Here is a 14221-nt window from a genome sequence, read left to right on the forward strand (position 1 = left end):
AGGAGCTTCCGCTACAAACAAGCTTAAAACATAGACTTATTTAATTTTTTTCGGAACAATTTCTCATGTCAGGGCTTCAATACAAGAGGGACATTACAGACGAGCAGCATGGAGGTATTTGGATGTAGCCTGGTTGGCACGACTTTCCAATGTTGATACTCAGCATTGGGTCTGGCCAAGACGTTAAGAGAATCCATTTCTCAAAGCGCATCCTTCAAACCTGGTTTACCCGCCCCCCTCAAATGCCTCAGTCTGCTATTGGTCGAAGCCAGAATAGGCGGTGTTGAAGCTTAAACCAATCACACCGCTCTTTCCTCTACTGCGTCACTTACTTGAACACGCCTCTACCCAGAGCCGTTGGAGAGGCTCGACGTTGATTGGCTCTCGAAAAAGAGGGTGGAGTTCCCGAAAATTCGGGAGACAGAAATCCAGTTAATAGCACGGTTGGCCAGACTAGCAGTCAGCAGCGCTTTTGCGAGGCGTGACGTCACTAGTGTGGGCGCGACCAGGCTAATTTGGATGTTTTTTGGTGTGTCTTTTTGGACGAAGAAAAGTGAGCTCCGTTCTCAACCGTCATATGGACATGCACTGCTACGCCGAGACCCCCTGTAACTCAGAGAAGCCACGGAGGACTCTGAAACTTCTCCCAGCCCTTAGTCCACATGAGGGGGAGGAGATGATGAGTGAAATTTGAATTCTGGGTGAACTATCCCTTTAACGTCTCGAGTCAATCATCGTTTTCCAAAGGTTTCCTCTGTTTGTCCACACAGCTACACAACCCTAGAATCTTCAAAATAAAACAGGAGCAGCAACTTTTCTAAGAGCCTCTGATGAGTAAAACAGGTTTTTATTTAATTATTATGACTAATACTTCAATCAATTACTTGTTTTCTGAGCTGAAGCAGAACGAGTCATGATCTGACACCTAAAATTAGTTTTTTTAAATTGTTGTTACTAATTGTTAATGTTGGTTTAGTTTGTTTTCACGCGTCTCTACACTCACCTTAAATCACTGAAACACCTGGACGAGAAAAACAGGATTTTGTGACATCACAACGACATTTTTCATATAGAAATATCCGACTAATTATTATTCTATGCAGAGTAATTCAGTCTAAATTCAACATGTAAATAGGATTAAAGGATACATGTAAACCCTGGACTTAAAAAGCAATAATATAATATTAATCGTTACCTCCTGGTTTTATTCTGCTGTGTGTTCGTCTGTCGTCACGGCGACGCCACGCTACGGGAGACGACCCACATTCACAAACACAAACCAGTTTCCTCTAAAAATGGATCTAATCAGCACAACAGCAGCGTATTTCACAGCTCATTTACACAACACGAGCCGGTGTGAATGTATCATCATATGTGTGTGTGTTACAGTACAACACAGGCTCCATGGTGATGCAGCAGATATGACACTAATGACATCCCATAATCACACACCCACTCTCCATACTGTACCGGGACCAGGATTGGTTCAGTCGCAAAGCATCTGGAGAGATTCTCAGAATAAACTCAAATTTAATTTTCCTAATAAACAGAAACCGTTGTGGTCCTGTGTGTGTGTAGGTGTGTGTGTGTGTGTGTGTTTGTGCGTGTGTGTGTGTAGGTGTGTGTGTGTGTGTAGGTGTGTGTGTGTGTTTGTGTGTGTCCTGTGTTGTTGTGTTTTCGAAAAAAGGAAAAAGAACAAACCTGGCAACCGCTCTGGCAGCAGCACTGATTACATTTCACAGGAGGGAATTTCATTTTGTTTCTGCAAGAATATGTGTGCAATGCAAGAGTGTACAGTGTGTGTATATGTGTGTGTGTAGTGTGTGTGTGTGTGTGTGTAGTGTGTGTGTGACCTACTTTTTGCAGCACAGCCATCATCATGTAAAAATGCACAAATACAGTACAAAACATGTGGAGGTATCCAGAGGAACGGGCCAGAACTGTTTACTGTAAATCCATCATTTTATTTTTTATTTTTTGGGTGTATTTTCATTTTATTTTAGAGATCTTAGTTTTTATTTAAAGGGGAGATGATGTAGCTTTATTTATTTATTTATTTATTTATTTAGATATGTGATTGATGTTAAATGTCTTTTGGGGCTTTCAGACCCCGGTCTCTGTTAAATTATTGATCTTGATGTTCAGACACGATTCTCTCTGATCAATCTGCTCTTCGGTGCGAATATATAAATCTGTTTTACACAGCTGACTGGATTGTCTATAACTGATCCTAAATTAGTTTTTTTTTAATAGATTTTGACTGGTTTATACAGTAGTATCAGTTTTTATTATCACACTGACCCACATAGTGTGGACTTGTTGCTGTTTCTGAATAAAAACCAGTAGAAAAGCTGTCGACTGAACTCGACCGAATCCAACTGTTAACAACAGGAAACTCGTGTCAAACGACTCTGACCCTCTTCTCTCATTTAACCCCATGTAGAGCTGATGTTTATAACGACATGGTCCATTTTAATGAGATTAATGAGATTTTAATGAGGATCGGTGGGGAGTCGCCTCCTTTACGACAGCGGCGTTAAAGAACCAGTGATTTATGTGAAGATCTGCTGGGAGGAGTTTCTCCCCTGGTTGATCCAGTCCACTTTCACCACTTTGCCATAAAACAGATATAAAGATATAAATAAAATAATCATATAGTTATATAGAGTCATGTGTCTGTATAGAAACCCAACAGAGAGCGTTCAGGCTCCACTAGAGTCATATTTTTGATTGTAACTCTCAGATCTCACAACATCTTAGGTTTTCTTCATCCCCAAATACAGTGAAACCACAACCCTTTAACTTCTGTGCAGTTTGTGCAAATGTCAGATTTGTTTTTGTTTGACATCTGTGTGTCTTGTAATCGGCTTTTATGGCTGAACTCTCCAAGTCTGGTCTCTCCTCTGTGTCTCCAACCCTCCTCTCCTCCATGTGCATTTGTTTCCAACGAAGCCGGTGAGAAATGAATCCATGGAGCGGTGGATAAGGTTATTTATCATCTACCATGTTACCATGTGTATATCTGTGTAGTCTTATCTGTCATCAACAAGAGATCACGGGTTACGGGTTAGCTCGTTACGTTTGTGTGACGGTGTCGCCATGGAGACGAGAGCTGGGACACCGGGTCGGAGGCTCTGATCTTACAAGGTTGGTTTTCAGGCAAGAGACGCTCCATTCTCCCTGGAACTAGTTACTAGTCAGTGATTTAACCAGAACTAGAGACGAGGGACACATGGAGCTGAGTTCCTTGAAACTCAGCCCCTCCTCTCGGGCTAAGCTGTGTAGCCACCTGCCCCAACAGCAGCAGTTGTCATGACAACAAAGGAAAGGAAATGCAGTCTGAAAGAACCGCTGGAGCCGTGGGCCGATTAGCCAACCTTTCGCCAACACCGGGAGCCTCCGTGTATGTTTTTATGTCGTTGTAGTGAGCGAGGAAGACGGTGTTAGCAGCGGATGCTAACTGCTACCGCTAGCAGAAGTTAGCATCGAGCTAGCTCACCACATAGGCCCTAATACTTGTTACCAGTGTCGGTGACGGTGGGGAAACACCGACAAAACCTGAACAAAACGGAGCAAAAGACCAAAATACAGGCAGGGGGAGGGGGGACTGCAGACACAGCCCCCACCACACAGGACTGGTGATGATTAGCCTACTGTAAGAAGGATTTCATTTGTACAAGTCTAATGTTTATTTTTGGGCACAAAACTCCAGACCCAACCTTTAACTATCATAAAATACAGTTCCTGACCTTCAAATGAGTTTTAAGTTCTGATGCGTTTAAGAGAAATTTTCTGATGTTTAATTTATGCAGCTTTTTGTCAATTAAAGCAGAAGTAAGTGATATATTTGTGTTAATATAAGTCTTAAATAGTTATATCTTCCGACAGCAATCACTTCTATAGAGTGTTTGGTCTGAAACACGGGTCTGTCAGTCCCTCTGCTCTGCTCTGAGTCGAGGAGAAAACATTTATCGTATCCTACAGTTTTTATCCAATGAGGAGAGAGAACGGCATGCAGGGCTGTGTGTGCAGCCAAGGAACGCCGTGAATGTGGCGACGTAGCGACGAGGACTGTTATGGTGCGTTCAAGGAAACTCGTATTTTTCCGACCGTGAAGTGGTACCAGTTCGATCTGGTACGAGTTCACGGGTCAGAAGTTACGAGTGGCCGTTATAGTGACTTTCACCGGTAAAACAGGTCGGAGAAACACGAGTGGGTTGCCTGAAACGCTACAAAGTCGTAAGTTGTGACTTGAAGCTGTAATTTACGATTTCAAAAGCCTGCCTGGAACGCAGCATTAGCGAAAACGACCGGACCACTTACTTCTGCTTTAAACTCTCCATTTCCCTCTGAAAACAACTAGTTAACTCTCTTTAACTAGTCTGCTCTTCCTCCTGCAGGAGTTGAGTTGGACTCTGACGTCACTCTCGGGTGTTTTACAGACGAACAACATTAAACACGACGAGACAGACGGAGGCGGAGTGCAGCAGACAGCCAATAAGAAGGTTTCATCTCACCGCTGTGGTTCCTGTCGCTGGGCCCGGCCACGGCTGGCTCCTCCTCCCCCTGCTCTCCCCTCCTGGCCTCCTTCCACCTCCCCGTCCTCCTCCTCTCTCCTCCTCCGCCGCCCGCTTCCTGGCCCTCGGGCTCGAAGGCGCTCTCCTCGTCCTCGTCCTCGTCCTGGGAGGAGAAGACGGTGCTGCCCGACAGCCGGTTGCTGTCCACGGAGGAGAGGCGCGTGTGGCTGCAGAAGCGGCTGCGCCCCTCGTAGCCCGAGTTGCTGTAGCAGGAGGTGCTGTAACAGGAGGTGCTGTAGCAGGAGGTGCTGTAGCAGGAAGTGTCGCAGAACTCACAGTCGTTCTCTGGCGGTCTGTGGGCGACGCCAACGACTCTCCTCCCTCCTCCGGTGCTGGAGTCGCCCTCCTCGCTCTCCGGACAGGAGGGGGAGACCCTCCGCACGGCGGTGTGGCCCCCCTCCCCCTCCAGCAGCTGGTTCAGCTCAGACAGCCGCTCGATGGAGAGGCTGCGGGGGAGCGTCCGACGGCAGCAGGGGCCGGGACACTCCGGGACCTGAGGAGCAAACATCACAGACATAATTCTGTCACTTCTAGGCCACCGTAGATTTAAGGGATCTCTGATCAATGTGACTTCTATTAGGGAAAATGCGAAATGCATCGAGATGCATCGTGTAATCGAATCGAACCGAATTGTAGACTGGTGAATCGTAATCAAATCAAATTGTGAGGCCAGTGAAGATGTAAATAAAATTGAGGGTGTGATGCATCGAAATGCATTGAAATGAAAGAAAATGCATCGAAATGCATTGAAATGAAAGAAAATGCATCGAAATGCATTGAAATGAAAAAAAAATGCATTGAAACGCATCAAAATGCATCGAGATGCATCGCAATGCATCATGTAATCGAATCGAACCGAATTGTAGACTGGTGAATTGTAATCAAATCAAATTGTGAGGCCAGTGAAGATGTAAATAAAACTGAGAGTATGATGCATCGAAATGCATTGAAATGGAAGAAAATGCATCGAAATGCATTGAAATTAATCAAAATGCATCGAGATGCATAGAAATGCATTGGAATGAAAGAAAATGCATCAAAATGCATTGAAATGAAAGAAAATGCATCGAAATTGAAATGAAAGAAAATGCATTGAAACGCATCAAAATGCATCGAGATGCATCGAAATGCATCGTGTAATCTAACCGAATGCATCGCAATGCATCGTATAATCGAATCGAACCAAATCGTAGACTGGTGAATCGTAATCAAATCAAATCGTGAGGCCAGTGAAGATGAAAATAAAATTGACGATGTGATGCATCGAAATGCATTGAAATGAATCAAAATGCATCGAGATGCATCAAAATGCATTGGAATGAAAGAAAATGCATCGAAATGCATTGAAATGAAAGAAAATGCATCGAAATGCATTGAAATGAAAGAAAATGCATCGAAATGCATTGAAATGAAAGAAAATGCATCGAAATTGAAATGAAAGAAAATGCATCGAGATGCATCGCAATGCATCGAGATGCATCGAAATGCATCGTGTAATCGAACCGAATCGTAGACTGGTGAATCATAATCAAATCAAATTGGGAGGCCAGTGAAGATGTAAATAAAATTGAGGGTGTGATGCATCGAAATGCATTGAAATGAAATAAAATGCATCGAAATGCATTGAAATGAATCAAAATGCATCGAGATGCGTCGAAATGCACTGAAATGAAAGAAAATGCATCGAAATGCATTGAAATGAAAGAAAATGCATTGAAATGCACCAAAATGCATCGCGATGCATCGCAATGCATCGTATAATCGAATCGAACCGAATCGTAGACTGGTGAATCGTAATCAAATCAAATCGTGAGGCCAGTGAAGATGTAAATAAAATTGACGATGTGATGCATCGAAATGCATTGAAATGAATCAAAATGCATCAAAATGCATCGAAATGCATTGAAATGAATTGAAATGAAAGATTTTGATGCACTTCGATCTATTTTGATTCATTTTTCTTTCATTTCAATAAATTTCGATGCATTTTCTTTCATTTCAATGCATTTCGATGCATCACATCCTATATTCTATTTACATCTTCACTGGCCTCACGATTTGATTTGATTACGATTCACCAGCCTACGATTCGGTTCGATTCGATTATACGATTCATTTCGATGCATCGCAATTCTATTTTGTACCTGTGATGGCGACTGTGTGGTGTCATCCTCCTCCTCGTCATCGTCCTCGTCTCTGTCTTTAGACGTCTTCAGAGTGGGAGAAGTGGACGTGGTGTCGTCCATGTTGTTGGTATTCTCTCCCTCTCCTCCTCCTCCTCCTCCTCCTCCTCCTCCTCCGTGCTCCTCGTCCTCCTCCTGGCTGGGCGGTCTGTGCTGGGCCGAGGGGAGGCTGTGCAGCAGGTGGTGGATGCGGATGTAGTGCGAGCGCGGCGTCTCCGGCTCGCCGCACGCCGAGGCGATCACCGTCTCCAGCTCCGACACCGGCAGCGAGCAGGGCCGGGTCTTACGCCGCGAGGAGGAGGAGGAGGAGGTGGGAGAAGGAGCAGAGGAGTTGTAGTTGGAGAAGAGGAGGGACTGGCAGGCGCAGGGGGCGGGGCTTCTCCTCTCTCCTCCTCCTCCTCCTCCTCCCTCTGTCGCCTCCTCCTGCGGCGGCGCTCCTTCTCCTGGTTCTGCAGGAGCAGCCGGAGCGTCCTGGGAGGTGACGGCGTTCTCCTCCTCCTCTGCCGGCCCGTCAGAGTTCGGCTTCGGCTGCGTTTCCTCCTCCTCCTCCGTCGCCGCCATCGCCGCTGCTTCCTCCTCGCCTCCTTCTAGGGAGGCGATATGGGAAAAATAAAATATCATATCACGATTTTTTAAAAATAAAGTCAGGATTTCGATTTTATCATCAGCATAGAACTGCAATTTGTAATTTAAGTACATTTTTTATATGTCTTTAGTTGTATAATGTGTTGAAGTAGTATTTCTGTTATGCACCTAAATTTGAATTATTTGAATATTTGTCATTTTTCATGTTCAAAAGTATAGTCTACTATGCCTGAACTGATTTTGTTGAAAGATGTTTGTGGTAAAATAAATACTGTTTAAAAAAAAAAGTAATTTCTTTATGTATTCCACTCAGTCATTTTAGAAAATAAGTGATTTAGTTGACTTGACAAATAATGCTGTTGATCATACTTAAGTTTTGAGTGAGGTCAACTTCTACTGGAAAAAGTTACCTTGCTGCCTTAAAATTTTATGTTGATTTAACTAAAGGGGCTTAGTTGGAACAACTTGTTTCCTTGTTTGTGAAACAAATGTAGACATACATGTTTGTTGGTTAGACTTATAATTTAATGTCACCTCAACTAGGCATTTAGTTCATACAACTTAAATTTCTTTGTTAGTTGTACTTAAAATGCGAACTGCAATTTATAGAATGTGCCCCCAGACGATCATGGATACATCCATGCAGACGATCCTACGATTTCTGCACTTTGGCAGATCGTCCACACGCTCTAATGAGTACAACTGGACTTTTGCTCTCTGTCGATTGGACCACTTTGTGACTTTGTGACATGCCAGGCTACAAGACGAGACTGTTGTTCACTCATGACGGACAAATATGGACACATGTGCAGACACATACGTAATATATATTGTTTTTTTTTACTTATTCTGTTCTCATTGCACTCATTTTTACTATTTTATGTCTTGCTGTTGAATGATGTTGTTTATTGTGCAGCTGAGAAACTGAATTTCCTTCGGGATAAATAAAGTATCTATCTATCTATCTATCTATCTATCTATCTATCTATCTGTATGTACTGTCTAGAGCTAGACCTACCTACTGCTGTAACAACATGTTATGTCAAAATGTCATAAGTAAAAGAAAAGAAAAGATTACGATAAAGATTTTATTCTGTGGGTAATGGGGGCGGGACTAGATCAGCTTTTGCTTCTCCCACTTTCCCTTTCGGCCATGTGTATTGTATTATTTGAACTAAGATGAAGTGTGATGATGATGATTTAATTGACATGCCCGAAATAAATAAATAAATAAATAATCCTTCACGATCTAATATCGTCATATCGCCCACGGTCCACCCTTACCTCCTTCTGTCGCCTCCTCAGCCTGTGGTGGACACTCCTCTGTCTGCACCTCCTCTCCTTCCTCCTTCGCTCCCTCTGCCTCCTCCTGCTGTGGAGCTGAAGCCTCCTCCTCCTGCTCCTCCTGTTGCTGCTCCTCCTCCCTCACTGTGTTCTCCTCCTCCGCTGCTCCACGCTCCTCCTCCTCGTCCTCCTCCTGTTGCTCCTCAGGTGCAGGTGCTGGAGGTGTTGACTCCTCCTCTCTCTCAGCTGTGGAGGCCTCAGGGTCAGGAGGAGCAGCAGGAGGAGGAGGAGGAGGAGCGTCCAGAGGGAGCTCGGGCATGTCCGGACCGACGCTCATGGTGTCGTCGTCGTGGGGATCGGGAGCCTCGGCGACGTGGTTGAGCCGCGCGGCGTCGCCTCCTTCAGGACAGGAGGCCTCGATGACCAGAGAGATCTCCTCATCGTCTGGCAGCAGAGACACAGCGTCATATTATATTATATTATATTATATTATATTATATTATATTATATTATATTATATTATATTATATTATATTATGTGAGACTTGACTCGATGACGGCACATACCCAGATACTGGGTTAAATTACGTTAATGTCAATTTAACGTAAAACTGAACTGGTAGGAATTTAAATGTAAGCATGTCATTTGTAATAATAATAATTTAAAAGACAATTAAAATAAACTTTAAAGGGACAACGAGGAGTTTCTCCATCGGCAGAACGAAAAATTCTGCGACAATAAAAAAGTCTCATATTAATGTGGATGAATCTCCGTTACCACTTGTTAATGGTCCATTTTAGATAAATCTATGGTTTTGTCTCTATGGTTATTTTGTTATTATTAGTGGTGGTGGAAATGCTGGGCGAGCCGACCAGCGTTTCTTTACTTTCGGTTTCGTGGCGAGTCATGAGAATAACGCCGCCGAATCTCCGTTTATGGTGGGAACTACGACGGTATGTGATCGTCTTCCAACCTCTGACTTTAATTCTTGATGAATGAAAACATGAGTCTGTCTTGCGCCGGTCAAAGAATTTCACGGTGCGGAGGCTCATAAATGTAGTGAGGAAACACTTCGCTTTAACAAAACTCCTCGTTGTCCCTTTAACATTTAATAGATGACATATTAATGGCTTGATTATTTCAAACATTTCCCCTGGAGGATTAATCATTGGTCTTATATTAATAGATACTTCAGATATTAGTAATGTAATTTAAATTTTGACTATATTTGACTTTTACACATTCATAATGTTGTGAAATTAATTACAACATCACATTAAAACATTTCTCTTTTCATGTGCTTATGGCTGAGCTCTTAAATCTTAATCTTGGATTTGCACTGTAAATCCTCTTAATTGTTTTAATACAAATCAATATTTCATGCTGCAAACTCATATTTTATACTCTATTATCTATAGTCTAGTTTTTATTTTATTACTTTTTCCTGTACTTTCTTTTATTCTTTTTCTGGCTTTTTATTTATCTTAGTGGGCTGGCACGGGACCAGGGCATCGAAATTTTGTTCATCCCATGTTTTTAACAATAAAGATACATTTGACCTTTGACCTTTAATTGTATGTTTAATGTTTCCAATTTTTACGATTTTGGGTTTTATTGAAATTTTTAAAAAATTGTATGTTTTAGGTTTTTTTTTGTGTGTGTGTTTTTTTTTACAGTATTACATTTTTTTTTATGTTAAGCACATAGAGTTGCCCCTTGGTATGACATCCGTTATATAAATAAAGCTGCCATACCTAATGCATAATAATCATGATAATCGTAATACTATTGATTATTTCTCTGACAATAATTGTACCAAGAAAAAAAATCAATAATCGTGACAGGTGAACAGTGAGTGTGATGTCACAGGTACCTGGGTGGATGGACGACGTCAGCTCGAAGCGAAACTGCAGCTGACCACAGACGTGATCCGTCGGTAACCGGCGACCCAGAGAATAACTCACCACCCGATCTCTGCAGAGAGAGAAATAAAAGAGAAAGAAAGAGGAGAAAACATGTTGAACGGCTCCATTCCTTCAACTAAACTCCTCGTCCGGTGGTTTGGTCTGGTTTTTACCCGATGGCGTGTTTCTCCAGCAGCCGCTGCACAGGGACGGAGAGTTTCCCCAGGAAGCGCTTGATGATGGGTCGACTCTTGGCGAACTTGTCCTTCACCTCGATCTCCAGGACGTCGGTGGGAAGAGACACGAAGGTGAACCTCTGGAGACACAGAGACACAGAGACACGGGACAGACCGGGTCAGACTGACGGTTCATGACTCTAACTCTAAGGGCAGCACATGTTGGAATAGTCTCCCAACCCCGATCAGAGACAGTCCTACTTTTAATGCATTCAAAAAACAGCTTAAAGAATGGTTACTGTCTCACCAAATCTGCACCCATGAATGAAATATTGATTAGCACTTTAATGTACTGTGAATCTGCTGCTCATATTCAGTTTTTTTCTTGTATTTATGCAGTGCTGCATGGCATTGTTATCTGTTTTCTTATTTCTTATCTTTTACTGATATAAATGCTGCTAGCACTCTGTCCTCTCTTATATTTATGCAGGTTGCTATCCGTTTTCTTATTGTTGTAACTGCTGCTAATATGCTTTTTTTATACTTATGCAGGGAGCTTCCCACTGTTATCTTTTTGTATGGTATGTCTGTCTGTCTTTAATGTGAGGACTACGGATGGAAATTAGCTTCGAGCTAAATTGTCACAAATTGTCCATTAATGTGCACTGTCCTTGTCAAATAAACAATAAATGAAATGAAATGAAATAGAGAGTTTCATATCATTCTGTTCGGTATGTGTTGTGATGCTAGTCTGGTTCAAAAACCATAAAAACCAAACAACTCCAGTGCTATTATATTGTAAATAACCAAAGTTATAAAGCCACAGCTCATGGGTCCAAACAAGGAGGCGATGGTGAAATAAGAAAAACCCAAAACAATATTTCAAAAAATCTTTTACTGTAAAGGCTTCTGCCCTTTTCATTTTATGGTTATATCCCAAGAGCCACAGGTACAGTTCACTTAAAAAGGGGATGGATAATGATAGATATGTGTTTTTTTGCACACTAAAAAGTCAACTGCAGCCAGGCAGATGTTTCATATATGCAGAGAGGGAGGAGAGAGATATTTGAAACAAGTTTTGGGACCATTTGCTTTGTTTGTAAAAGATCTGGAGCTTGTGGATGAAGACAGTTGAGCACAAATCAATGTATGAATGTAACTTTCGTTTGTGTTCTGTTTTTAGATTTCTGTAGATTAGATTTTGTTTTTTTGATTTATTCAATCTGGTTATTTTGTGTATTTATTTGTGTTCTTGGCACCTGCGCTGATCTGGACTGCAATAAATATGTGGTTCCAATATGTAAAATATAAATAAAGACAGTGTTTACAGTTTTTCTCGATTGCTAAGACACATTTCTCGAAAGATTCTCTCATTTTCTCTAAACTGTGAACACAAACCCCAATTTTCAAGCTACATTCACAAAACCTCAGACTCTTCTTGCAAAACCAAACTTTCACCTCAAAACAGTTCAATCTGGTGCCCAAAACTGAACTTTGTTGCCAAATCGTGCCCCGAGTCAATCAAAATTAAAAACACTACTGAGCAGCCACTAAACACTACATAGAAAAATAGAAAACACAACGCTCAGCACATGAAGCTGTAGAAATAAATGTTTATCGTTCACTGTAGCTAAATGCATGTTGCAAAACAAAAAACCTGTGCATTTACACTGTAGCACTTCTCTCCTTCCCTTTCGTTCACCCTCCTCCCTCCCTCCCCACATCCATTTCATCCCCTTTTCCTTCCTTCTTTTTTTCTGCCCAGTTCATCCCTCCCTCCCTCCCTCCCTCCCTCCCTCCCTCATCCTTTCTTCCTTCACCCTGTCGTCTCTCATCTTCTCCTCTTGCAAAACAAAAAACCTGTGCATTTAGCACTTGTACATAGTAAAAAAAAAAGGAGTACAAAAAACAGAAATCTTGTGCATTTACACGTAGCACTTGTACAGTACAAAGACAAACAGAAATGTTGTGCATTTAGCACTTGTCTGCAGTAGGCATAGATACGTAAAAATAAAGTACAAAAATATAGAAATGAGAAGTGCACAACTCAGCCACAGCATCATTTCTCTGTACTGGTTCAGGCCACAGGACTTCATCCTGAACTAGCTACAGTATATGTGCCCTCACATCATTGGACACAAGTGTTATCAATTTTGAGTTGTTGTGTTCAACCGGTGAAACTTGTGCTTTACTTGTGTTTGACTTTTGCCACCTGTGCTCAGCATTATGCAACACAGGTGCATCACAATGAAAATGTGTTGGTAAGTTGTGTCTAAACAGGTGAAAAGTGCTGATGGTTTTGACAAAAGAGACTGATTCAGTCAGTGGGTTCAGGCAACTGAGAATTTGGTTCAGACAACAGGGTTTAGTGTTTTAGCAACTGAGAAAAACTGTAAAAAGAAAAAGAAAATCCAGAACAGAAACACTGGAGACGTTGAGCGTCTGGCTGCAGGTGTCGGTGTGTCCAGGTGTTGGAGTGAGATTTGTGTCCTCATGCGACACATCAAAATGTTCAGATTTGATATTATTATGTCGTATTTATTGCTTATTGTTTATATTTATTCAGCTTCTCTCCTGTGAAGCAACAACAAACACCTTCACTGTCTCTCTCTCTGTTATTGACTCTCCTCTGTTCCGCTGGATTAAAATATCTCTCCACAGCTTTGCACCCACTTCATTTAGAAGCTCCTTTCTCCTCCGAGCCAATCAGGCTGCAGGAGGCTTTGCTGCTCTGAATGAAATAAATAATCCCTCTCTCCCCTCCTTCTCCCCCTCTCCTCCTCTCAGTGGGGGTCTGATCACCGTCCAAGCTTCTTAAACGCTGCTTCAGAGCCTCGGACTGAACCGTCCAAATCCTCGGCGGAGGCTTTTGCCGACACCTTTTCAAAATAAAGCTCAGAGGAAACAGAGAGCAGCGGCGGCTCCTCTGTTTCTGTTTCTGTCTCTAAACGAATGTTGGCAAACAAACAAGACGCTGATTTGAGCCTTTTTTTAATCCCAAAATAGCCACACACACACACACACACACACACACACACACACACACTGGTGCAACCTTGAAAAAACGCCACAAAAACAGGCGGAATATTATTTATGTCGCGTCCATGTGCTAACAGCTGGATGTTTACGCTGCTTTAATGTAATATTATACAGTAAGTTTTTATTCTTTTTCCTAAATTGGTTCATTTCATTGAAGTTTATAATCTTAATATGTGTTAATGATCACGACCGATTTGTGTTTCTTGTTATTAATTATGATAATTAAATGATAATGAGACGTGTCAGTGAGTTTTACACTGTATTTCTCTTCTCTCTGAGTAAACATAGAAGGTCCACTGTGTGTGTGTGTGTGTGTGTGTGTGTGTGTGTGTGTGTTGGTAATAAATACATGCTCCTGTGTGTTTTCTTCTTTTCTTTATCTGCAGATGAAGACGACAGATGAAAGAGATAAAATCAAACATTACTGTAAACGTGGATGAAAAGAGGGAGAGGGAGAAATGTAAAGAGAGAG

The 14221-nt window shown here is 42.1% G+C and overlaps 1 protein-coding gene across 1 annotated transcript in view; it reads right to left on the reverse strand.

Annotated features, from left to right (window-relative positions):
* The window catches only part of hecw1a (HECT, C2 and WW domain containing E3 ubiquitin protein ligase 1a), a 104113-nt gene that overhangs the window by 29943 nt on the left and 59949 nt on the right, over positions 1-14221 (reverse strand). The window contains exons 7-12 of the mRNA XM_085763982.1: positions 10708-10850; positions 10504-10604; positions 8624-9073; positions 8002-8006; positions 6722-7303; positions 4518-5070 (exon numbers count right to left, since the gene is read on the reverse strand). Coding sequence (XP_085620108.1) covers positions 4518-5070; positions 6722-7303; positions 8002-8006; positions 8624-9073; positions 10504-10604; positions 10708-10850 — 1834 coding nt within the window. The remainder of the gene's footprint in view (positions 1-4517; positions 5071-6721; positions 7304-8001; positions 8007-8623; positions 9074-10503; positions 10605-10707; positions 10851-14221) is intronic.

This window comes from Trachurus japonicus, chromosome 20 (genome assembly GCF_045865225.1).
Source record: "Trachurus japonicus isolate A0001 chromosome 20, Traja_1.0".
NCBI lineage: Eukaryota > Metazoa > Chordata > Actinopteri > Carangiformes > Carangidae > Trachurus > Trachurus japonicus.